The sequence below is a fragment of the Crinia signifera genome, chromosome 12 (assembly GCF_055691185.1).
Source record: "Crinia signifera chromosome 12, ASM5569118v1, whole genome shotgun sequence".
NCBI classification, from domain to species: Eukaryota; Metazoa; Chordata; class Amphibia; order Anura; family Myobatrachidae; genus Crinia; species Crinia signifera.
In genome coordinates this window covers 44,590,334-44,615,648 of record NC_139228.1, presented here as the reverse complement: position 1 = coordinate 44,615,648, position 25,315 = coordinate 44,590,334, and the positions used below count along the sequence as shown (strand labels likewise).

At 41.6% G+C, this 25,315-nt stretch overlaps 1 protein-coding gene across 1 annotated transcript in view; it reads left to right on the top strand.

Annotated features, from left to right (window-relative positions):
- Positions 1-25,315, top strand: part of PALS1 (protein associated with LIN7 1, MAGUK p55 family member) — a 120,436-nt gene that overhangs the window by 31,576 nt on the left and 63,545 nt on the right. Inside the window, exon 2 of the mRNA XM_083167176.1 lies at positions 19,108-19,554. Within this exon, the coding sequence (XP_083023302.1) occupies positions 19,206-19,554 (349 nt within the window). The 5' untranslated portion in view covers positions 19,108-19,205. The remainder of the gene's footprint in view (positions 1-19,107; positions 19,555-25,315) is intronic.

The following is a 25,315-nucleotide window of genomic DNA, read 5'->3' as shown; positions in this document are numbered from 1 at the left end:
TCCTTAATACTGATCAGTCGTCCTGTCCCCTTTGCAGAAAAGCAGCCCCAAAGCATGATGTTTCCAACCCCATACTTCACAGTGGGTATGGTGTTTTTGGGATGCCACGCATCATTCTTCTCCCTCTTTTGATTTAAAAAAAATCATACAATGTGATTTCCTGTTTTTTCCCCCCACATTCTCTCTCTCACAGTTAAAGTGTACCTATGATGGAAATTACAGACCTCTCTCATCTTTTTTCAACTTGCACAATCGATGGCTGTGCAAATACTTTTTTGCCCCACTGTATATCTCAAACCACATTCCCTCCCACCCAGGCACATTACATAGCAGCCTACTTCCCTTTTCCCTGGCAATCTACTTCCATGGGCACACAACTAACCAAACCAGCCACATTGCTGTGCAGATACAACCCATGCAAATGTCCACATTACTACGCCTATAGAGAACCCCCCTCCTCCCTTGATGGAGGCCCTAACAGAACCACTGACTTCTGGGAAATTTTTATTCAAACAACCAACTAATGTTAAGTTTATTTGGACCTTTAGGTGAAATTACTGTTGTAGGAAGTTACTAATGTAACAATATATGCTCCCACTGTTCAGGAAGTGTCCCTGTTCTGGGCGCTGTACAAAATGGTAGCCCGTGTGGTATGACACACTCTGGACAGGTGCACTCCTTGTTACAGCAAAGTTTTGAAATTATTCTATTTGTTTCTAATATTATAACCAGTTTGACAGAAGAGTAGGTCATTGTCACTGTAAGAGAGCTGCAGTTTTATTTTAAGGATGTCCTTTATCACATGATTTAGCAGTTTATGCAGAGAACATTAATACCTTTTCATTTACATGGTCTGCCTGTACTCTGGTCTTTGTACCGCTTTCCCAGGCTTGCCCACTAGTTGCTATAGGAACTAATGGTCTTGACCTAAGGAATGCTTGTGGAATGCTAATCTCTTTTGTAAGACCGAGAACTCCCAGCTGGCTCTATGAAAGTGTCAGGCAGGGATTCCAGGAAGGGAAATACAGGTTAGCTTGAATCCTGTGTGTGTGTGTGTGTGTGTGTGTGTGTGTGTGTGTGTGTGTGCGTGCGTGCGCGCGCGCGCATTTAAGGTTTAGTTTAGCTGAAAAAACAACAATGTCACTTTTAAAAATAGTTTTCATGTTTTCCTGAATTTGGGAAAGTGCAACAGGCACAATGAGGAATTGAATGCAACTAAGCCAGAGCTAAGCCACTGCATACCCACAGATGTATGTGCATTTTATGCCATATGCCATATTGTACAGAATGTATCTTTGCCCATGGTATTTACCCATACTCGAAAGTAGTCTTCATCGGAGCATGTTTGCGCCAGCCTGTGCTTGTTACATATTGAAATGTGCCTGGAACCTCTTGTATTTACATTGTATCATACATGCATGGTTTATGAACAAATGTAGTGTGATAATGGGCCTGATTCACAGCCCAAATGATTATTGGACAACCGCACATGCGCACATTATGCAGTGCGCATGCGTGTGCTGTCCATCCGAACACAGCCAGCTAACTGGCTGCTCACATGGTGACTCTGCCCTTGTGATCGGAGGAAAAATCCCCTGTGTGCACAGTTAAGAATGTGGACGGCATTAACGTAATCACTCGCAGCCCAGCAAGCAGGTCTGAATCGGGCCCTATGCAAGATGAGTTTCACAAACAAGCATATGTTTAACTGCAAAATTAACATTCATCCCTTTACTTACCTCAAAACTTTTCCAACTCGACCTCTCCGCAAGTTCTGTGTCTTTTGTCTTTTTCTCTGGTTGCATTCCTCATACTAGCACACTTTATATTAGCCATCAAATTTCCCAGCATATACTTATAATATATACATCTTACCTCTTCAGGAAAGTTTATCAGGTTGGTGAACCGCCACTTAACTTCCATAAGCTACAGTATCCATTTCCCATGCCCTCTATACAGTTCATGCAACACTAAAGGTCCATGCAGTGTATAGACAGCGATGATGGGCAGTACGCTTATGTTATGGTTAGCATTACTGCCTCACAGCGCTGAGGTCATGGGTTCAATTCCCACCATGGCTCTAACTGTGCGGAGTTTGGATATTCTCCCTGTGTTTGTGTGGGTTTACTCCGGGTACTCCGGTTTCCTCCCACAATCTAAAAATATACTGGTAGGTTAATTGGCTCCCAACAAGAATTAACCCTAGAATGTCTGTGTGCGCATGTACATGTGTTTAGGGAACATAGATGGTAAGCTCCACTGGGGCAGGGACTGATGTGAATGATCAACTATACTCTGTAAAGCGCTGCGGAATATGTATGCGCTATATAAGAAACTGTTAATAAATAAATAAATGATGGGAAAACCTGTAGGCTGAAAATCGCTCAGTGCATACACACTGAGCAATTTTTACGTGGGTGGATGACTTTCCATAGATGGACGCTATGGAAAGCTGTCCACCCCATCGCTCAGCTGCTGGTAATACCAGCAGATGAACGGAGGCCAGCGGCGATTATGCGGGAGTGCGCATCTGCGATCACCTCTCATCCTGACCCGTACACACTGGGTGGCTTCTGAGCTGAAAGCAGCTCAAACGATAAAACTGTGCTGCTTTCAGCTCAATATTGCCCAGTGTATATGGGCCTTTAACATGTTCTCTATCAATAGAAAATGGGAGGGAACTTGTTTGGCATTTATCCTACTATTATATTCATTAGGAATGAGCTTTAATGAAAATTGTTTGGTCAAATACAGTATATATTAGATACTGTGGGAGGTACAACTTGCATCGTTCTAGTCCTATAGACTCTTGATGGTGCCGTAAGTCACAAATATTCCTTTGAAAAAATATTTCTACTTAGCAACAGTAAGGCTATTTTGAATCCAACTCATGATGCTACCTAGGAGTAGGTACACTGCACAGTCCAGCATATCTTGCTCCTAATTCTTCTTCCGGGACTGTCTTCTTATGTCATATATACGTTATTTTTGGAAGGCAGAGTGTTATGTTCATTGCACACCTTTTAGCCAAGAGGACTGTGGAACACAGGGTGTGGCAATAGCTATTCATCCTAACTGTTTGCAGAACAAACTTCTAAATGTGTATTAGAAAGTTTAATACATTTGAAAGGTTTGGTATTTTTATTCAGCATTACTTTCAACTCTTGCGAAGATTTGCCAATATTGGTTTATATATTTGATTTATAAAAAAAAAAAAAAAAAAACGCGAGCCACCTATTCTATTCTCCCTCTATAGGGGTCATAGACGCCCACGAGGGAAAATAGCTGACGGCCGTCGGGAACCGGGCTGTCTGTGTTTTGACAGTCGGGATCCCATCCGGTGCCCTGCTACCAAAACGGGTATGAAAAGATAAGAATAAATAAATGACTATTTTAATATCGTCTCTAAATTTGCTAGCTGTATTGTTTTAAATTCTTTATTTTCGTGTTTATCTCTTAACTAATAATGTATTAAATAAAATTGGGATGAAATTGGCTGCATGTTTCAAAACTTCATAAATTAAAAAATAAATAACAACAAAGTGAAAGATTAGGGGGTGAAAACGTACTATAAAATACCCTAAATCATCTTGTGTTTGAATACGGCTCGGCAAATTATTGTAAACCGCAATGACTGAATACCCTCATAGAGTACAGCCCTATAACTTGTTGGTTTAAATCTAATATGGGAGGAAAATAAATTGTGTATATGCCAAAATTACAGTGGCGGCTCTTTAAAATAGTTTATTTTTGCTATACATTGAGCCCCACGTAACATTTGCAGAATGTGCTGCTCACTTTTGTATAAATAATGCATAGTTGCTTTCAAACGATCTATTTATATTGTCTGTATTCAGTTGTGGAACTGCTCATCCATAAACATAAGTCTGCACAATGTCAGCCTCTCTGTCAGGCCACAGAGCGGACAACAGAATTCCTCACATGCCTTACATATTCCGATTTACTTCTTAAGAGCCTGTTTACCTTATTTGCAGTACCATTCCTAGATGGCACGGTGTCGTCATACCAGAGCAGAGGCTTGACATGCACTTCAGGAGCGTATACTGTGGCTAAAATTTTATTTTGAAAAGAAGTACTGGTTTGTGAGAAGTGTCAGTGTTGAGTTGATTTGTGTTTTACAAATAAAGTCTCCTTCAGGAGGATCAAAGAGCATTTATTTATTAACAGTTTCTTATATAGCGCACACATATTCCGCAGCGCTGTACAGAGAATATTTGACCATTCACATCAGTCCCTGCCCCAGTGGAGCTTACAATCTATATTCCCTACCACATGTACACATGCACACAGACATTCTAGGGTTAATTTTGTTAGAAGCCAATTAGCCTACCGGTTATTTTGGGATTGTGGGAGGAAACCGGAGTACAGGGAGAATATACAAACTCCGCACAGTTAGAGCCATGGTGGGAATCGATCCCATGACCTCAGCGCTGTGAGGCAGTAATGCTAACCATTACACCCAAGTGAAACCTCTATAACGCGTGTCAAAAAGACATGCAAAATGATATTGCAGTGACATTTCTCACTGTGCCAATTTTAAAAGGCATCCCAAAGACCTACTTCTAGTCTGTAGAGCTGAACCGCAGGGATGGAATCTGCAGAGGTCTCTGCCTTTCTCATGCAGCGTGCCAGCCTGCGATAGAGTAACAGGATGCACATTGCAGGTAGTCCTTGCATAGCTCCAGGAAATCAAGAGGGCGTTGTAAGGAATATACATTCCAAGTACGCCAGTGTAACTTACTCCTCACTGATAGCACTGCAAAGTCCTGCGGCAGTTATCACATACACAAGTTTTATTTTCCCCTGACAAATTAATTAAGGTCTGTGGGTCCCTGGGAGGCAGTTGGTAACCTGGGCAGCGGGGTCAAGGAAGCGCGGGCGGGCTTGAGGTCCCTAGTGCGTATGGACAATCAGTGGAGGCGTCCCTGCGGTGGATGGGAACTGAACTAGTTCCCATATGCCGCAGGGACCCCACCACTGATTGGCCTATACGCCACAGGGACCCCGCCGAGATTGTCTATACGCTGCAGGCCCCCCCATGCCCGGACCTGGCTGCCCAGGGACCCACAGACCTTATCTTGTCAGCGGCAGATATTTACTGCGCAGGGCGGCAAAAGCCGGGCAGGGCAGAATTCTGCGGCTTTCAAAGGGGCAGGGCGCAGCGCCCTGTGAAAGAAGCCTAGCGGGAACACTAGGGACAGAGGACATATACAGTAGTTTATGATAATATGTACTCCCAAGAGGCGCAGTGGTGCTCAGCTTAATAAGAAAACAATTCATTTTTTGTCATAAAAAAATGTATTAAAAGAAATTAATGAACACATCATACATATATTAAAAATTAGGAAGTGCACTTCATTATTTACTTCAAGGACACACTGACCTAACAAGACAAACTACATATAACATATAGAGGCTTAGTAATTGATTTTTAAATATATATTTTCTGGTAAGAGGCTAGGATTAGATTTTCAAATGAGGCATAGGAAATCAGTTGTTAGCAAGGTATTTCATAGTTACCAGTCCCGCACAAAAGAATAGTCTCTTTAGTAGAGATGTGCAGGCTCTGATTTACTCTGATTTCAAAGCAGGCACTTATTGGCTATCAACTGTCCACAACTGTCATGTGATTTGGGACAGCCAATAAGACCCTACTTTGAAATCAGAGTAAATCAGAGTAAACCAGAACCTGCACATCTCTACTCTTTGGGCTGTAGTTTGTTAAATACCAGCTCTGATGTTTTATCCGCCTTCTGGAGTAAATAGTCCAACCTCCTATCCTAGGAGGGACACTCCAAGTTCTGAGAACAGAGCTTTTGCCAGCCGCAAAAGTCAGATGGGTAATTGCTTGTACTGTTGTGAGTTCAGCGGCAGTACACGTGTGGTCCATGGGTCAGGCAACAGGATACAGCCACAATACGCATTTCTCCGCCTGTGTAACCACGTCAGTGGCTTCCTCAGTTGTGCTGAAATCGATATCTGCCCGGCTATTTATCGCCATCCTGCAATAATTCTTCCCTCTCCATTTTATTTACTATCATCAGGGATTCATCCAAGATGTTTTTCGGATATCCCTGTTCCTGAAATGCTGAATACAACAGTTCACTTTGTTTTTGGAAAGCTACGTTTGTTGAACAGTTCCTTTTAATTTGCATAAACTGACTCTTTGTGATGTTATTTTTCCACTTATTATAGTGGTTACTTTGATAATTGAGAGAGCGATTTTGATCAACCCTTTTTATATATGTTTCAGTTTGGATTTTTCCATCCTCCACCGTGAGGGCAATATCCAGGAAATTGATACCCCCTTTGTGAAAATTACTAGTAATACTAGAATAGGTGGGGGGTGGGTGGGATGGGAGGGATAAACTAGGTTATGGGTATAGGTTAGCTATAATTGTGTTACTAATATCCTGTCTGTGTGATTTAATTAGATTTTGGCTAAGACCACTAGTTTATCTCCTTCTATAGTTTTTTTTTAAACATTTTTATTGAATGCAATGCATAACAATTTGAATACATTGATCAATTCCAACAGTATTAAGTTAAAAAACTTACCTAGATAGACTAAAAGATCTTAACATGTATAGTTTGGAGCAGAGAAGGGAAAGGGGGGGCATGATAGAAATCTTCAAATATATCAAGGGTTTTAACATAGTACAGGTGGGAAATTTTCTTCAAAGGAAAACAAGTAATAAAACACGAGGACATGCACTGAAACTGGAGGGAGGTAGGTTCAGGGAAAATGTTAGAAAGAATTACTTCACAGAAAGGGTAGTGGATAAGTGGAATAGCCTCCCATCAGAGGTGGTAGAGGCTAAGACAGTAGAACAATTTAAACATGCTTGGGATAGGCATATGAATATCCTTACAAAGAAATAAGGTTTAACCCCTTCCCGACATTTGACGTACATGTACGTCATGGTCGGGAAGGACTTCCCGACATTTGACGTACATGTACGTCATGACTTCTAACTGTCACTGCGTCTAGAGACGCAGTGACAGTTAGGTGATGTCTGCTGTCCCTGACAGCAGACATCCCCCCTCGCCGCCCAGGGGGGGCAGGGGTGCCCCCCCCGGTCGGCGATCGCTGTGATTGGCTGTTCAAATCTGAACAGCCATTCACAGCGTTTCCTGTGTTACCGGCGGCTAAGCCGCTCGGTAACACAGGGATCGGTGGTGATCGGTGCTGTCAAGTACAGCACCGATCACCTCCGATGTGCAGCCCCCCCTCCAACCCGCCGGGCACTCACCCGGCAGCAGCAGCAGCTCCCCCGGCTCCCCCGGAGCGTCTGAAGCGCACGCAGCGCTGACCTCCTCCCCCCTCCCCCCCGCAGCAGCAGCATCAAGCTGCAGAAAAAGTAAAAAAAAAAAAATATATGCACTGAAAAACTATATATATATATATATATATATATATATATATATATATATATATATATATATATATATATATATATATATATATAGTTTTTCAGTGCATATATTTTTTTTTTTACTCCCCCCCCGCAGCAGCAGCATCAAGCTGCAGAAAAAGTAAAAAAAAAAAAATATATGCACTGAAAAACTATATATATATATATATATATATATATATATATATATATACACACACACACACACACACACACACACACACACACACACACACACACACACACACACACACACACACACACACACACACACACACACACACACATATATATAGAAAAGAAATATAGAGTGCGCTAAATACAGTTCAACAATTTTAAAACAATAAGCATTTATTTATAGTCTTCACAAAGACTTTCGATTAAAAAGTACAGCTGGTCTGTTATTGATACAGATGGTGTTGTAGGCCCAACGCGTTTCGTCAATAAATTGACTTCATCAGGGGCTTAGCGAACAATAAGTCAGCAAGGCGTAAAATCACTGTAAATAATACAAATAATAGAGTTCATTTATATGAACATAAATACAAAAAGCACATCATGGATGACGGTCATGATAAAGAGTGGAGGACAGCGGAGAGGAAAAAGGAATTTTTATGCCTTAATAAGCTCCTAACATAATAGGTAGCAGGCGTGAGGATTTTAATCCCGTTAGATAACATCGAGTACTTAACATAGAAAAAGCAATTAACATAGTCCCAAGGGGTACAGAATCACCAATAGTGTGTAGTCACCTAATATTGATAATATTAATACCTTAAGCCGAATTGGCGGATCACATACAGTGTCTAGCAAATGACGGAATGATACCCAATGCACAGCCTGAGTAGGTGGAGGGTGTTACTATAGGGAAGAATGTAAATATTACAAAATGCTATATGCGCACCTTCATACTATAGGAAGTAATGTAAATATTACAAAATGCTATATGCGCACCTTCACCAGCACTTCTAGCTGGATGTTCTCCAGTGAGAGTATAATGAAAATACGTCTGCGGGGTCAATGACCCAAAATAGTCATTCACACAGGTGTGTTTCAGAGATGTACCTTAATAGGAAAAGGGTAAATCTATGGGAAAAAATATATGGATAATCAAATGATGATCTTTAACTAATCCCTTCACCTTCACCTTTAGCCGATATGTGACAGACATATATTTTGAAACTTACAGCGTCACAAGAATAAGTGCGGATGCAGTAACAAAATGGTCAAAGACCTACATCAGTTTTTCAATAGTTTTCAGGTATGGTTCCTAAAGCGCTGTAAGTTTCAAAATATATGTCTGTCACATATCGGCTAAAGGTGAAGGTGAAGGGATTAGTTAAAGATCATCATTTGATTATCCATATATTTTTTCCCATAGATTTACCCTTTTCCTATTAAGGTACATCTCTGAAACACACCTGTGTGAATGACTATTTTGGGTCATTGACCCCGCAGACGTATTTTCATTATACTCTCACTGGAGAACATCCAGCTAGAAGTGCTGGTGAAGGTGCGCATATAGCATTTTGTAATATTTACATTACTTCCTATAGTATGAAGGTGCGCATATAGCATTTTGTAATATTTACATTCTTCCCTATAGTAACACCCTCCACCTACTCAGGCTGTGCATTGGGTATCATTCCGTCATTTGCTAGACACTGTATGTGATCCGCCAATTCGGCTTAAGGTATTAATATTATCAATATTAGGTGACTACACACTATTGGTGATTCTGTACCCCTTGGGACTATGTTAATTGCTTTTTCTATGTTAAGTACTCGATGTTATCTAACGGGATTAAAATCCTCACGCCTGCTACCTATTATGTTAGGAGCTTATTAAGGCATAAAAATTCCTTTTTCCTCTCCGCTGTCCTCCACTCTTTATCATGACCGTCATCCATGATGTGCTTTTTGTATTTATGTTCATATAAATGAACTCTATTATTTGTATTATTTACAGTGATTTTACGCCTTGCTGACTTATTGTTCGCTAAGCCCCTGATGAAGTCAATTTATTGACGAAACGCGTTGGGCCTACAACACCATCTGTATCAATAACAGACCAGCTGTACTTTTTAATCGAAAGTCTTTGTGAAGACTATAAATAAATGCTTATTGTTTTAAAATTGTTGAACTGTATTTAGCGCACTCTATATTTCTTTTCTATCTCTATTTGCTTATCTGGGCCCTGCTAACAGGGTTCTATTAGAGTTGCCGCTTTCATTACCATCTTGGGCGCAATAGGGGAACCTTCTTCTGTGATATATATATATATATATATATATGTGTGTGTGTATATACCGCACCGATCGCCAGCCCCCCCCCCCCTCCCACCCGGCAGCCCCCCTCCCTCCCACCCACCCGGCTGCCGCAGCACCAGCACCCCTCCCACCCCCCCGCCAGCCGCAGCGCCAGCCCCCCTCCCAAAGCTGGTGACTAAAATGGGGTCACTTGTGGGGGGGTTCCACTGTATTGGTGCTTCGGGGGTCTTGCTAATGCGACATAGCACCCACCATTCATTCCACCACCAAAAATCACTCCTTCCCTTCTGAGTCCTGCCATGCACCCAACTGGTATTTTTTGGTCACACGTGAGGCATTGCCGTACTCAGGAGAAATTGGGGCACAGATTTTGGGGTGCTTTGTGTCCTTCATTCCTTGTGAAAATAAAAAATTTTGAGCCAGAACTGCATTTTTCTGTAAAAAATTACATTTTTTTACACAAAAATGCAGATCTGGCTCAAAATTTTTCATTTTCACAAGGAATGAAGGAGACAAAGCACCCCAAAATCTGTGCCCCAATTTCTCCCGAGTACGGCAATGCCTCATGTGTGACCAAAAAATACCAGTTGGGTGCATGGCAGGACTCAGAAGGGAAGGAGTGATTTTTGGATTTTGCAGCACAGATTCTGGTTGAATGACCCCCGAAACACCCATACAGTGGAACCCCCCCACAAGTGACCCCATTTTGCAAACTACACCCTTCAGGGAATTCATCAAGGGGTATAGTGTACATTTCAAACCCCCCGGGGTTTCACCAATTTTGATACAACTGAGCTGTGAAAATGAAAAATTAATTTTTTTCATTTTCACTGCCCAGTTGTACCACAATTGGTGAAACCCCTGGGGGTTTGAAATGTACACTATACCCCTAGATGAATTCCCTGAAGGGTGTAGTTTGCAAAATGGGGTCACTTGTGGGGGGGTACCTAACTTTTAGCATCTTATGGTGCCTAGAAACCTACATTGTGCCTAAAAAATAATCTCATAAAAAGGAGGCTCCAAAATCAAGTAGGTGCTCCTTCTATTATGAAGCCTGTGGTTTGGTCACCGTGCACACTAGGGCCACATATAGGATATTTATGAAAACCAAAGAATTGGGGGAATCAATTTTTAGTCACATTTCTCTAGTAAAATCTACTGTGTTCCTTAGAAAAATGTATTAAAATTGCAAATCTGCAAAAAAAATGAAATTTTGAAATTTCACCTACACTTTCTTTTAATTCCTGTGAAACACCTAAAGGGTTAACAAACTTCCAAAATGCTGTTTTGAATACTGTGAGGGGTGCAGTTTTTGAAATGGCATCATTTATGGGGGTGTCTCACATACAAGTCACTCAAAGTCACATCATAACTGACCTGGTCCCTAAAAAAATCAGAGTTTGAAATTTTCTTGAAAATTTGAGAATTTGCTATTCATATTTGAAGCCTCCTAGTGTCCAAAAAAATGAAAAGGAGGTTGAAATAATGATTGCAACATAAAGTAGACATATGGTCTTTGTTAGTTATTAACTATTTTGAGTGGTATGTTTATTTGTCTCACAAGCAGAAAATGTGACATTTTGCAAATTGCAAAATTTTCCATTTTTTCACGACATTTTGGTATTTTTCACAAAAAAACACAGACTGTATCGACCCAAATTTACCACTAACTTGAAGTACAATGTGTCACGAGAAAACAATCTCAAAATCACTGGGATAAGTTAAAGCAAAAAAATGTCAGATTTGAAAAAAATGGCTCTGTCAGGAACGCAAAAACTGGCTCTGTCAGGAAGGGGTTAAAAAAGGGTTGAGTTTACCTGAAGGGTAAAAAAAGGGGCAGACTAGATTGGCCAAAATGGTTCTTATCTGCCGTCAAATTCTATGTTTCTATGTTTCTATGTACAGATGTTCGGAACAGTCACACAAGTCAGAACTACTCTTAGTGAAATAACTATCAACAAGTCTAACCTCTATGCTTCTGATCACTGTTGTTGAAGATATATAAGTGAGCAGAAGGCTCTCAAAAAGGGGGGACACCATTTGCGATAGTCTTCAAATCATACCAGGACGTTGAACTGAAGCAGTTCCTCAGCCCATCCTTGGTGGTTTGGGACAAGGTATCTATATAAGGCATCCATACATCCGCAAACTTACTGACAAATTTTTCTTTATTTGTGGCAGCCTCCTTCCAATCGATATGAAACAAGTACTGGATTCTAGGGTGTATCAATGAGAATGGCATTGGTGTCTTGTCAACCCATTGAGAAACAATAGTTTTTTTTCCCCGCTGCTGCTAACTTGTTTAGTAACTCCTTCTATAAATTAATAGCTTCTCTCTCCGACATGATTGTAATAGTTAATTAATCTAGAAGGTTTATTTTGGGCATATCCTTCGTATGATATACTGAAAATAAGGGGGGAGGAGTCTGTTTAGAGTATCATAGTTTACAATGGGTATAGGGGGAATGAGATTTGAGGGATCCAAGTACGCCTGAGTTGGGGGTGGGGGGTTATGTGGGAGGTTTATTTTGGGCAATTTTTTTGTTTTTATTTTTTGGGATGGTTTGTTTTGGGGTTTTTTTTCTCATGGTAGACCTCATTATTTTTTGACCTATGGTTCGATGTGATGTTATCTTATTCGTTTTTACCAATATTTGTTTAGTACACTGAATGGCACCTTCTGCTGGGTGGATTGTTGGTTCCCACTGTAGAAGTATCAGCAATTGTCATATGACTTTATCTAGTACTACAACATGCTGGATGGTTCCATATCGATTGTTTACGATAAGTCTACCTTATTGTTTGTTACTGTAAAACCTAATAAAAATTACTACATTTAAAAAATAAATAAATAAAAGAATACAAATACAAAAATTTGTTTTCTTAATATGCCTGAATACGAATGGATACAGCTGTTATAGCCATATGCAAATTTGTATTCCGGAGGAAAATGTAGTAATCTGTCGTATTTGATTCAAATTTTCCTATGGCGTATGGATTCGTATTTTTTGCCTATACAAATTTGTATTTTAAATACAAATTTGTATTTTTAAATACAAATTAGTATCGGCTGCAGTGTTAAATTGAAAAATAAATAATAATAAAAAAAACACAGTTTTTTCTTTTTCTATTCTCTTCATCCATTTTGCATTTTGGACATGTGGCTGTGAACTGTTTGTGGTACCTGGTATGGTCCGAACAGGAACCATTATGATGTGACAAGGTCCTTCCTCTTCCTGCAACCTCTATCTCTCCCTGCATAACACCCTCTTCTAATGGATTGTTCCCCATGCAATTTTTGGTCCTTGTGTATTCTCACGGTGCCCGTTACGTAGTTAGCGTAGCATCCCTCTCAGAATCAGCGTAGAGTTCCCAGCGGCCAGCGTAGGAAGCGTCCCTGTCAGTATTAGTGTAGTGTTTCCATCCATTTGCGGCTAGCCGGAGCTTACGTAGTTAGCATAGTAAGTCAGGCGTCCGTTAGTATCAGCGTCGTGTTCCCACCCATTTGCGGCCAGCCGGAGCTTACGTAGTAGCGTAGGCAATCAGTGTTATGCAGTTAGAGTAGTCAGTCAGCGCTTATTACATTGTATGGGAACCATTGACTATTTTAACCTGCCCGACATGACAGGTGTGAATGTGTTCCTGAAACACCCCCACTATCCACGCAAGCCCGAATTGTGGCGAGCACCGCAGTATGCGTCCTCCCGACCTTTTCATACCCCCCCACTATCCATGTCGGTATGGAGTTGATTTTATAAAGTGTGGCGAGCGCAGCTAGCCACCAAGTGTGGTGAGGGGACGCGGAATACACGTCAAGTAATCCGTGTCCCCTCGCAGGGCTCGCTGCCCTTGCCACGCTTCGGGCTCGGTGGCTCGCTGCGCTCACCACACTTTATACAATAAACTCCACGCCGACGTTCATAGTGGGGGTATGAAAAGGTCGGGAGGACGCGGTTCCCTCGCGGGGCTCACTATGCTCGCCACGCTTCGGGCTGGCGTGGGTAGTGGGGGTTTCAAATGGAGGCATTTGCCAGTATGTAACATGGAGCACTGGCAAATGTGCACACCGCACATTTGCGGGAGATGCACGAGCTACCGAACCCCTAACCCTGTCCGATTCCCTGAAGCAGACACCGGCATGGTTGCCGTACCCTGCCACAATAATTACTGAGACGCAGGAGTGTCTGAGACACTCCTGCATCTCAGACAGATAGAGCGCCTCTTCGCCGGCGCCCGCATGATCCCCTCTCCGATGGCGTCCGACAGCGCAGGGGATCTGACTGTTACTGACGCTGTGTGAGAGGCACTTACTAGGCTTGCCAGGGACACTTGGGGACAGAGCTGCAGCTCCCGGGGACAGTACGGTGACTTGCTGACTACGCAGGACTGCCGCGGAGTCACTACGCTAGGCAGCCGTTGGGCTACGCTGACAACGTAGGTTAGCCTGCAATGAAAACATAGTGTATCCGGGCGCCGTGATAATACACAAGTACAATTTTTTTTTACATTTTAATCTATTACATGTAAAAATAATATGATAAATACTGTTAATGATATGCACAATAATGATATCATCTAGTGTGTATGCTCAATATTGTCAATGATGTGCACTACCTCGGGTTGTTAACAATATTCTTTGTCTAAACATGAAGCTCGATGTTGACTATATCTTCAACGACGGCATGGTCAGTGGGGGCTGGGTCACGTCTTGTAATTATAACATTAACTTCAATTGTTCAGTGTATCATTCGCCTGTGAGTTCAAGGGAAATCAAAGACGATAACGTCAAGTGTGTACCCAGCTTAAGATATGTGACTGGGAAAAGGAGGAAATTATCATGACTAGCCCCAGTATTTTCCTAATGTACAGTATGCACATTGGACTTGTAACACGCTTTAAAATAACAATAACTATACCATCCAGTGGCTTCATTAGCAACTGCTAGGGAATTTCAGATTAACTCTGCCCTGTAATGTGTACCTGGTGGCTGCTCAGGTAAACAGCCTCTAGGAAAATCAATGTTCGATGTTTAAAAACCCATTATTTTACAAATTTAGAAAAAAAAAAATATATTTTTAATAAAAAAATTGGTACTTGTTTCCTAGCACGGTGCCCATCGTATACCATCGCATACCACTAATTAAGGTATGCGATGGTATGCGATGAGACCCGATTTTCGGGTCCTAAGAGCCGCACTGTACAATTTTAATATTGTCGCATTGCATGCCATTACAATGGCATGCGATGCGATTTGTAATTGTACAGCCACCCAGATGGGTGGTTACTATGTTAAATGCACCCCCATTGTTAACTCCACTATCAACGCCAACCCGAAGCGTGGCGAGCGCAGCGGTACACGTCCTCCGAGATTTTCATACCCCCACAATCCACGTCGGCATGGAGTTGATTTTATATAGTGTGGCGAGCGCGGAATACATGTGAAGTAATCCGCGGGGCTCGCTGCGCTCGCCACACTATATAGAATCAACTCCACGCCGACGTGGATAGTGCGGGTATGAAAAAGTCGGACGACGCGTACCATTACCCCTCGTGGGCTAGCTGCGCTCGCCACGCTTCGGGTTGACGTTGATAGTGGGGGTGGGGATAACAATGGGGGTGCATTTAACATAGTAATCACCCATCAGGGTGCTTGTATAATTAAAAAATCAAAACGATGGCATAAGATGAAAATTGTGGGCGCCGTGCTAGGAAACAAGTACCAAATACTTTTTGTATACGTTTTAAATACATGTTCTTGACCTAATTCAATCATTTAAAAACATGGAGAATTTCTAAGCAGTTTTTGTAAACAAAGTTTGCCAATTAATTTAAACTTAAAAATCTAGGGGTTGCTACAGTAATGGCTTCAATCATTATGTCATACTGTTCTAGTGCAGGGAGACTACTGATTTTTGGGGGGCACTCCTCTGCACCCATGGAAAATAGGCCATATCTCTTACATCTTGCCTGCTTCCTATTAAAGCGGGCAGAATAAGGAGATTGGCAGGGGACTAGCATTTTTGGAAACTTTTTTTTAAATTTAGGCTGTAAGCTCTAATGAGCAGGACCCACAACACCCTTGGTTTTCTCTCCATGCACAATCCTAGTCTCCAGAGCTTTCTCACAGCCTGATTCCTTCCATTTGCTCTCCCAGACACAGGGTAACAAATTGCTTCTTTAAATAACTAATCCCATTCAGTTATTTTTATGTTGGACTTTTGCTGCTGTACTGTCGGTTATTGTCTGAATGATATAACAATAGACGTTAGTGACCGTGCCCTGGGTAAGCAGACAACCAGAATTGTAGGGAATTGGAGTGCATACCAGAGGAGGCTCGCGCATTGGCCCTTATTCAGGTCTTATTGCAGTACAAATTTGTTCTCAAAATGGGCATAACCATGTGCACTGCAGGTGGGGCAGATGTAATATGAGCAGAGAGAGTTTAATTTGGGTGGGGTGTGTCGAAACTATAATCTAAATTGCAGTTTAAAAATAATGCAGCCAGTATTTACCCTGCACAGAAACCTAATAACTCACACAAATCTAACTCTCTGTGGGGAGAGGTTGGAGCTAATGGATATATCAAAGTATTTATTTATATAACTGCTAAAACAACAGTATAGCATAGTACCAATATTAATGTATGGGTTGCATAGATGTTTATGTATGCACCAGGGCTTCCTTAATTGAGAGTGACCATGTATTTTAATTAAACCTCAGAAGACATGACTACGTAACACGCATATCGGACATACACGCTACTCGGTATGCTCCCATGTGAACGATGTGTCTGATTAGTCAGATCGGATGACCTATCACCTACTGTGTATCCTGCGTTTGAGAAGCTGATTTGGAGTAGTTGTCCAGACTTATTGCATTTTTCGGGCTATGGAAGGAGAACACCTGATTTGTAAATGCCGCTAAACAATGACTAGCAGATGAGGCCATTTTACGGTTCTGATATCCAACCTGATTAACTCGTTTATCCTGAACGTTTTATTCTGTACTTGCGAATCTGATGGGCTCACAGATTTTACCTGATGAAGTGCATGCAATTCCTCCTTCAAGCTCATTACTGGAGAGAGCTAAAAGTTGTGATCTTGTCTGTGACGAGACAAGAATATATATGTTGATTATTCTGTAATTTGCCCCCATAAAATGCATATCCTTCTGGGGCCATATGTAAAAATTTCTCTCACAAATTGTCCTGCTGCAGCTGCCGCTAAATAGGACCGACAGTCTCCAACTGCTGTTGATTAAGAGGAATCTCACGAGACCTACCAACCTCTTGCGAGAATTCCCCTGTACTTGACTCCCGGAAAAGCCGCCGGGCGGGTATGCGGGCCACTCAGACCAGCTACGGGGGCCGCATACGGCCCCCAGGCCTGAGGTTCCCCACCCCTGATCTAGAGGAAGGCCATTGAGGTGGAGTGTGTATATCAATTGTTTTGGACAACATTCATTTGATTTGTCGGTGGACAAAAGTCCATTATTTCTGCTCCCCGCTTACGAAGAATTAAGGAATAAATGTATGAATCAATGATAAGAGTGGAAAAGTGAGCCAGCGGAGAATTTGCCCATGGCAACCAATCAGCACTGAAGTAACATAATTTGAATGCTATAAAATTATACAGGGCAGCTTATTGGTTGCCATGGGAAATATACCCCTAAGGATCACATACGGTTTTAGGTTGTTCTACTGTTCAAAAGGGGGCAGAATAGATGGGTCATGTGGTTCTTGTCTTCAGTCAAATTCTGTTTCCTTAATGCCATTATTTTTCAGCGTTTGGGTGGTAGTTAATTTTTTTTCACCAGCATTTCAGCACACTGTCCCAGCAACATGTGCAAAAAAAAAAAAGGCGGATCAATTGAGTATCGCACTACAAACTCACATCATTTTAATATAGAGAGTGTGCACATTATAACAATTGAATGCTACCCTTTGTTTGTTTGGTGTGTTTCTGGATTTGTCTTTAGTCTTTAACTGCTCCTTAATTTAAACTTTTCCGCATTGAGTGTTTTATAGTTTTTCTTCTATTCTTTTCAAAGTTTGCTATCTGCTTTGATTTTTGAAATTGAGAAATTTGCAGAATAGTAGCAAATGATGTCAGGAAGGGCATAAATACTTTTTGTTTTCCTTTTTGTGTAGCATGTGATGGGTAAGAATGAGCAAAGCTGAATTAATGGGTATAAAAATGGCAAACATTGTCTCGTTGAATAGATCTTGCATTCCATTTACTAGTGACAAACAGTCATTTGTCAGAATATTATTTTCATTCATGAGTTTTTGCCCACACATGCCCTATGGCTTCATTGTATATTGTAAAGAGAGTGTTCATGTCAAATTTACTGTAAGTATGCAGTATGCCATGCTGTGCAACTAAAGAGCTGTAATACCCATTGGGTGCCAGACTGCTATTACATAATGTAAATTACTAACTTATACCCCTTTCAAACCGGCCACCCGGCAATTGCCTAGCAATTCTTGAGTGTCTGACCCCATTTCACACCACCCGCTAATTACTGAGTTAAAGCTTTTTAACCCGGGAGTTTGCTGAATAACTTGGGTTTTCCTGTGCTGTCAAAGGGTCAACACGGGTCTTAAATCCCGGCACTCCAACCCTGAACAAGAGCAGGGTCAGTGTTCCGGGATTTAAGACCCGTGTTGACCCTTTACACCAGGGGTGGGGAACCTTTTTGTGCCAAGGGCCATTAGTATGGGGAACAAAATCATTCAGGGGGCCATATGTAAAAATGTATCTTTTAAATTATCCTGCTGCAGCCGTCCCACGCTCCGGTGGCCGCTGCTGATTAGGACTGACAGTCTCTGGCTGCTGTTTATTAAGAGGAATCTCGAGAGAACTCTCAACCTCTTGCGAGAATTCCCCTGTTCTTTACTCCCGGCAAAGCCGTCGGGTGGGTGGGCAGGCCATTCAGACCGGCTACGGGGGCCGCATACGGCCCCAGGGCCTGAGGTTCCCCACCCCTGCTTTTACACCAAACAAAAACCCTGGGTATCTCAGCAAATTCCCGGGTTGAAAAGCTTAACTTGGTAATTTGCTTCTGGTGTGAAAGGGATATCAATATTGTTTTGTTTCTTCAACTTCATTTGTCAGTAGAGCAGCACATGTCTTTATCATGTGATCGCACTGTTGTAAATGTTGTGATGAATAGGAAATGTGTTTTACTAATGAGCTTATAGCTTTAGAAAAGTGGCTAAACATATGTCCTGTCTTTTCTTTGTAGTAGTATTTGCAGACATCTGCTCTTAGTAATTCAGTGTCTTTTTTTTGGCTTCTGCCTCTTTGAATTCCCATTAACATTACAAAAAACAAAACATGATCAATAACATTTTATTTGATATACATGCTAATTTGTATCGTTTTTTTTTTTTATGCGCAGGTTTTTTTGTCCCTGGAGATCTAAAATGGGACTTTTGTGCATAGACTTCTGGAAAGAGATCCATATATAAATCCCTGTGCTGGGTACTTTCAGCAGCCATGACCACTTCTCATGTAAACGGTCATGTAACAGAAGACTCTGATAACGAGAAGCAAGGTGACGAGCCACAAAAGCACAGAGAAATGGCAGTTGACTGCCCAGGAGATTTGGGTACAAGGGCAATGCCCATAAGACGAAGTGCTCAGCTAGAGCGGATTCGGCAGCAGCAGGAAGACATGCGGCGCAGGCGTGAGGAAGAAGGAAAGAAACAGGAACTTGATGTTAATTCCTCGATGAGGCTCAAGAAATTGGCACAAACTTTCCCTAAAACTGGAATAGATAACCCTATTTTTGATACTGATGAGGGGCTTATTTTAGAAAGTCCCAGCCGTGCTGTAAAAGTATTAGGTAAGGACATGTTTGAGAAATTGATTTCATATTAAGCTTTTTTTTTAAATTTTTTATCAATTTGTGCATGCAATTTTTTTATTATATTTTCACCATTGTAATGTGACATGTATTTTTTTTTTGTTCCAAATATTTTTATTAGTGATTCTTTAGCTAACAAAAAAATATAATTTCAATGTCCGTTTCTACATATACAATAATGATACATATATATTTACTTGCTGAACACAGTTAAGGCCCATGCACACTGGGTGACTTTGCGCTGAAAGGTGCTCAAAACAGCATGTTTAAGCGGCTTTCAGCTAAAAGCCGCCCAATGTGTATGGCCCACCGTTGAGTGCTGCTGCGCGCTCCTGCATCATCGCTGCGAAAGCTGTTCATCTACTGGTATTACTAGCAGATGAGCGGCTTTGAGGGCGGCTTTGCATAGCACTGCTCTATGATGGGGCAGGGGGAAAGCCGCTCGTTGTGTATGCACTGAGCAGCTTTCCCCCCAGCGATAATAGTGATCATCGCTGACCATACACGCTGGGCATAGTCTCCCAGTGTGTATGGACCTTTAATCTAGTACATGTAAAATATCAAGATCTCAAAATCGTACATGGGGAATTAGCTGTCACTGGTTACAAGGCGCTACAGCAGTTTGACCTAAAAGAAAGTAGATCCAAGTGCCGATGTAGGAGCCTGGTGAAGTGGTTCTCCTCTTATAATGGGGTGTGGCATGAATGCCTGACAATCGGGATCCCACCTGCTGATGCTCTGAGAGGGGGGCGAGCACAAAGAAGCCCCTTGTGGGCTCAGGGCCTCGCTTCGCTTTCCACAGGTTCATGGACCAGGTTGTCGGACCACCGGCAGTCGGGATTCTGATGTCTCATTGTTGGGCACCCCTTATCATTTGGATGGGAGAAACCGTAATAGGTGGCTAAAGGGAGATCCTAAACCCCTTAGGTTGCAACGTAAGCCCCCTTCTGTAGCTTGGTAATAGTGGCCAATCTGTACTTGTACCAGCAGAGCAAGCCCATCCAGTTGCTCAGTAACCGCAAACAGTGACCCATCTCCACTGGCTCGCAGAGTAAGCCCATTCAGTGGCTCGAATAGTGATCCATATAGATAAGTGAGGAAAATTGATCCAGGAGATAAGGAATAAAGACTTAAAGTGGTGGAGAGGGTGTATTGGCACGTCCAACATTTAGAGTCCAGGTGCTTTGCTAAACTTGCACCCATGCTACTACCACAATTCATATATTACATAACCTAGATTGTAAGGTGTTCAGGAAATACAGGTTATACATCTAATATTAGATGTTCTTTGCAAACTGGCAACAACCCAGTCTGACTAATACTTGATCTCCCAATTTAAATTGATGTATGCTTTATACTGTGAAAACAAAGGTGACCAATTGAGCTACAGTTACAGCAAATAAATGTGGGTCAACCCATCTGCCTTTCCCTTCTACACACACCTGAGCCAATGTCTGATTCATAAATGAAGTAGTCAACTTGAATTGATGATGGAAAACTGAGACCATAGTAAAGAGCTTGGCTGTAGCATTCCTGGAAGGGAGAGGCATAAGGACATAGTTTTTTTTATTTTATTACCGGTAATCATCAGACAAATATCTACTTATAGATGTTTCTCCATTCCATGTACAAAAAAATTAAACAACGATAAAGTTAAATCTTTTTCTTTAGCAAATTTTGTTAAGCATTGAATGATAAAATGTGTGATGGTTTTTAACCCCCTCCCCCGCTACCACCACCCTAGAATTTTTTTTTTTTTTTCATATAGAGAACAATTACAGTTGTGCTCATAAGTTTACATACCCTAGCAGAATTTGTGATTTTTCTGGCCATTTTTCAGAGACTATGAATGATAACTCACAAACTTTTCTTTCCCTCATGGTTAGTGGTTGGGTGAAGCTATTTATTGTCAAACTGTTTACTCTTTTTAAATCATAATGACAACAGAAACTACCCAAATGACCCTGATCAAAGGTTTACATACCCTGGAGATCTTGTCCTCAAAACATGCACACAAGTTGACACAAACTGTTTTGAATGGCTACTAAAGGTAACCATCCTCACCTGTGATCTGTTTGCTTGTAATCAATGTGTGTGTGTGTGTATAAAAGGTCAGTGAGTTTCTGGTCTCCTGAAAGACCGTTGCATTTTTCATCCAGTACTGCACTGATGTGTCTGGATTCTGAGTCATGGGGAAAGCAAAATAATTGTCAACGGATCAGCGGGAAAAGGTAATTGAACTGTATAAAACACGAAAGGGATATAAAAAGATATCCAAGCAATTGATAATGCCAATCAGCAGTGTTCAAACTCTAATTAAGAAGTGGAAAATGAGGGATTCTGTGGAAACTAAATCACGGTCAGGTAGACCAACAAAAATTTCAGCCACAACTGCCAGGAAAATTTGTTTGGGATGCAAAGAAAAATTCACAAATAACTTCAGCTGAAATACAAAAAAAGTGGCGTGGTTGTTTCAAGATGCACAATAAGGAGGCATTTGAAGAAAAATGGGCTGCATGGTCGAGTCGCCAGAAAAAAGCTATTACTACGCAAATGCCACAAAGCATCCCGCTTACAATACTCCAAACAGCACAGAGACAAGCCTCAAAACTTCTGGAACAAAGTCATTTGGAGTGATGAGACAATTTTACTTTTTGGCCACAACCATAAACGTTACATTTGGAGAGGAGTCAACAAGGCCTATGATGAAAGGTACACCATTTCTACTGTGAAACACGGAGTTGGATCGCTGATGTTTTGGGGATGTGTGAGCTACAAATGCACTGGAAACCTTGGTCAAAATTGATGAATGCAGCATGTTATCAGAAAATACTGGAGGAAAATTTGCACTCATCAGCTTGGAAGCTGCGCATGGGACCTCCTTGGATGTTCCAACATGACAATAATCCAAAACACAGAATAAAGTGAAGGTTTTGGAATGGCCATCTGAGTCTCCTGACCTCAATAACATTGGGGGTTATTCTAGTCCATTCTTTCTGACAAAATCCTTCTTAGATGGACAAAACCATGTGCACTGCGGGTGGGGCAGATGTAACTTGTGCAGAGAGAATTAGATTTGGGTGGGGTTTTTCTGCAAAGTGAGATCTATATTGAAGTGTAAAATCATTCAGTCAGTATTTTCCCTGCACAGAAACAAAATTACTCACCCAAATCTAATTCTCGCTGCACATGTTACATCTGCCCCCCTGCAGTGCACATGGTTTTGTCCATCTAAGAAGGATTTTGTCAGAAAGAATGAACTAGAATAAACCCCATTGAGCCACTCTGGGCAGAATTCAAATGTGCAGTTAATGCAAGACAGCCCAATAATTTCCTGTTGTTGTAGTCAGATTCATGCCCCATTCACTTCATTATCTCTGTCTTTTTTTAATAATTTGAAATTGTGTCATAGAATTTTACATATTTAAAAAAAATATTCTTTGTTTCAATTGGTTGCTTACAATGAATAAGTTGTTTAATGATTAGAAATGGTGAAAGTATGGTGAAAGTTCTTCCCACTCTTAGGGGATAAATTAACTAATACCACATTCACACGGCCAGTGAGAACAACCCGGCATTTAAATGCTGGGGACTGCAAAGTTGGACCCCTGTTATCACTGCTAGGCAAATTCCCTTGTGAAGCCGGTAATTTGCCTTTCAACACAGGTTTTTTTGCAGTGGGAATGGATCAACCGGGCATACGAAGCAGGGCTGGAGACCCGGGAATTTCGGTTGTGCTGCTAACACACACAAAAAAAAAAAACCTGTGTTGAAAGCCAAATTACCGGCTCGAAATGCTTGACCCGGTAATTTGCTTGGCAGTGTGAACGTGGTATTAGATGGGAGTTCTATTTAAGATTGAATGTTTCCCATAGCAACCAATCAGATTCTACTTATTTATTTAGCACCTTCTAGAAGATAATAGATATAATCTTACTGGTTGCTATGGGTAGCATCCCATCTTCAATAGAACTTCCATCTTAGTAAATGTACCCCTTAATCCTTGTCAGACATGGATAAACCTCCGGTACCAGTTAATTAAATTACTATACAGTCATTTCCTTGGTACTGTTCCGCAACTCCATTGACCCCCCCCCCCCCGCTCCTCACAGGGGACCCGACCCATGCCCTTTTCAACTGATCGCAACATGGAAAACTCTAGCTACAACATCTTTGGAGTGGGTGAGTAGTCATGCCGCCTCCTAATTCCACCACCACACTACCCCCTAAACCTCTGACCCTTATCTCTTGGAATGTTGGGGGCTTACGCAGCCCCATCCAAGAGGAAAAGGATAGTTACCCGCCTTAAACGTTTTAACCCCGACATAATATTATTACAGGAAACACACTGGACATCTGAAGAGCCAGCTATGCTAAAAACCCCATGGATTGGTTCATGCCTTTCTGCATCCTTTCATAGAAAAGCCAGAGGTGTAGCAATCCTGTTTAGAAAAGATCTACCAATATCCATTTTAGATGAAACAGACCCAGAGGGACGATACATAATCCTAGACATTGAAATCTACAACACTAAATATACTCTTGTGAACTTATATGCTCCTAATGTAAACACCCACACATACATCCGAGACTTTGAACATACCCTCCAAACCAAGGCCAAATACCCAATAATTCTGGGTGGCGATTTCAATATGGTAGAGGATCCTACAATAGATAGAACCCCATGCTTACCTACTAAACCCAACGGACAGGACACACACACACACACACACACACACACACACACACACACACACACACACACACACACACACACACACACACACACACACACACATCTATCGCTGACCCATAACTCTCTCTCTCCCGTATTGATAAGTTTCTAATAGCCAACGAACTAATAACTGACGTAAGCAGAGCTGACATTTATGACATAGTAATCTCTGACCATGCCCCAATTATGGTTGCGCTGAATCACTCACATATGCATCCAACGGACCGGGTTTGGAGATTCCCCTCTTACTTGTCTAGCTCGGATGACTTCAAATCATACCTAACATACAATTGGACCAATTATGTGGACGAAAACCTAGCCTATTGGGACCGTCCAGACATTTTCTGGGAAGCCTCAAAAGCAGTCATGCGAGGCCACATTATTGGATATGTTGCCAAAAAGAAAAGAGGCTAAGGTTAAACATGACACCCTTAATAGAGAAATGACAGCAGCCTTCCATAGTTACTCCACTAACCCATCAGATTCCACTTTACATACGTACAAACAGGCCAGACAAATATTCGAAACCTACTTAGCTACCCAAGCAAAACACTCAATAGACTATACTAGGAACAGATTCTACAGGTGGGGAGACAAAGCTGGTAAACTATTAGCGAAGATATCCACACCACCTAAACGACGCAATATCATCACCTCACTAAAACATCCAACCACCAGAGAAGTTATAACCAAAACCTCCGAAATTGCCTCCCAATTTCAAACCTACTTTGAAAACTTGTTTGCCTCTTCACCTGTGGACCCTGCCGCTCAGGAATCTTTAATTCCCAATGAGGTCTTACCCCTCCTTACACCAGAGCAAAAATCTGCCCTTACTGGGAACATCACAATGGATGAAATTAACTTAGTAATATCCAAACTGCCTAATGGCAAATCCCCAGGACCGGATGGACTTTCTGGTGAATACTATCGTATGCTCCAGCCCCAAATTGCCCCTACTTTACTAGAATTATTCCAAAACATATATAAAGACAACACTCAACCACC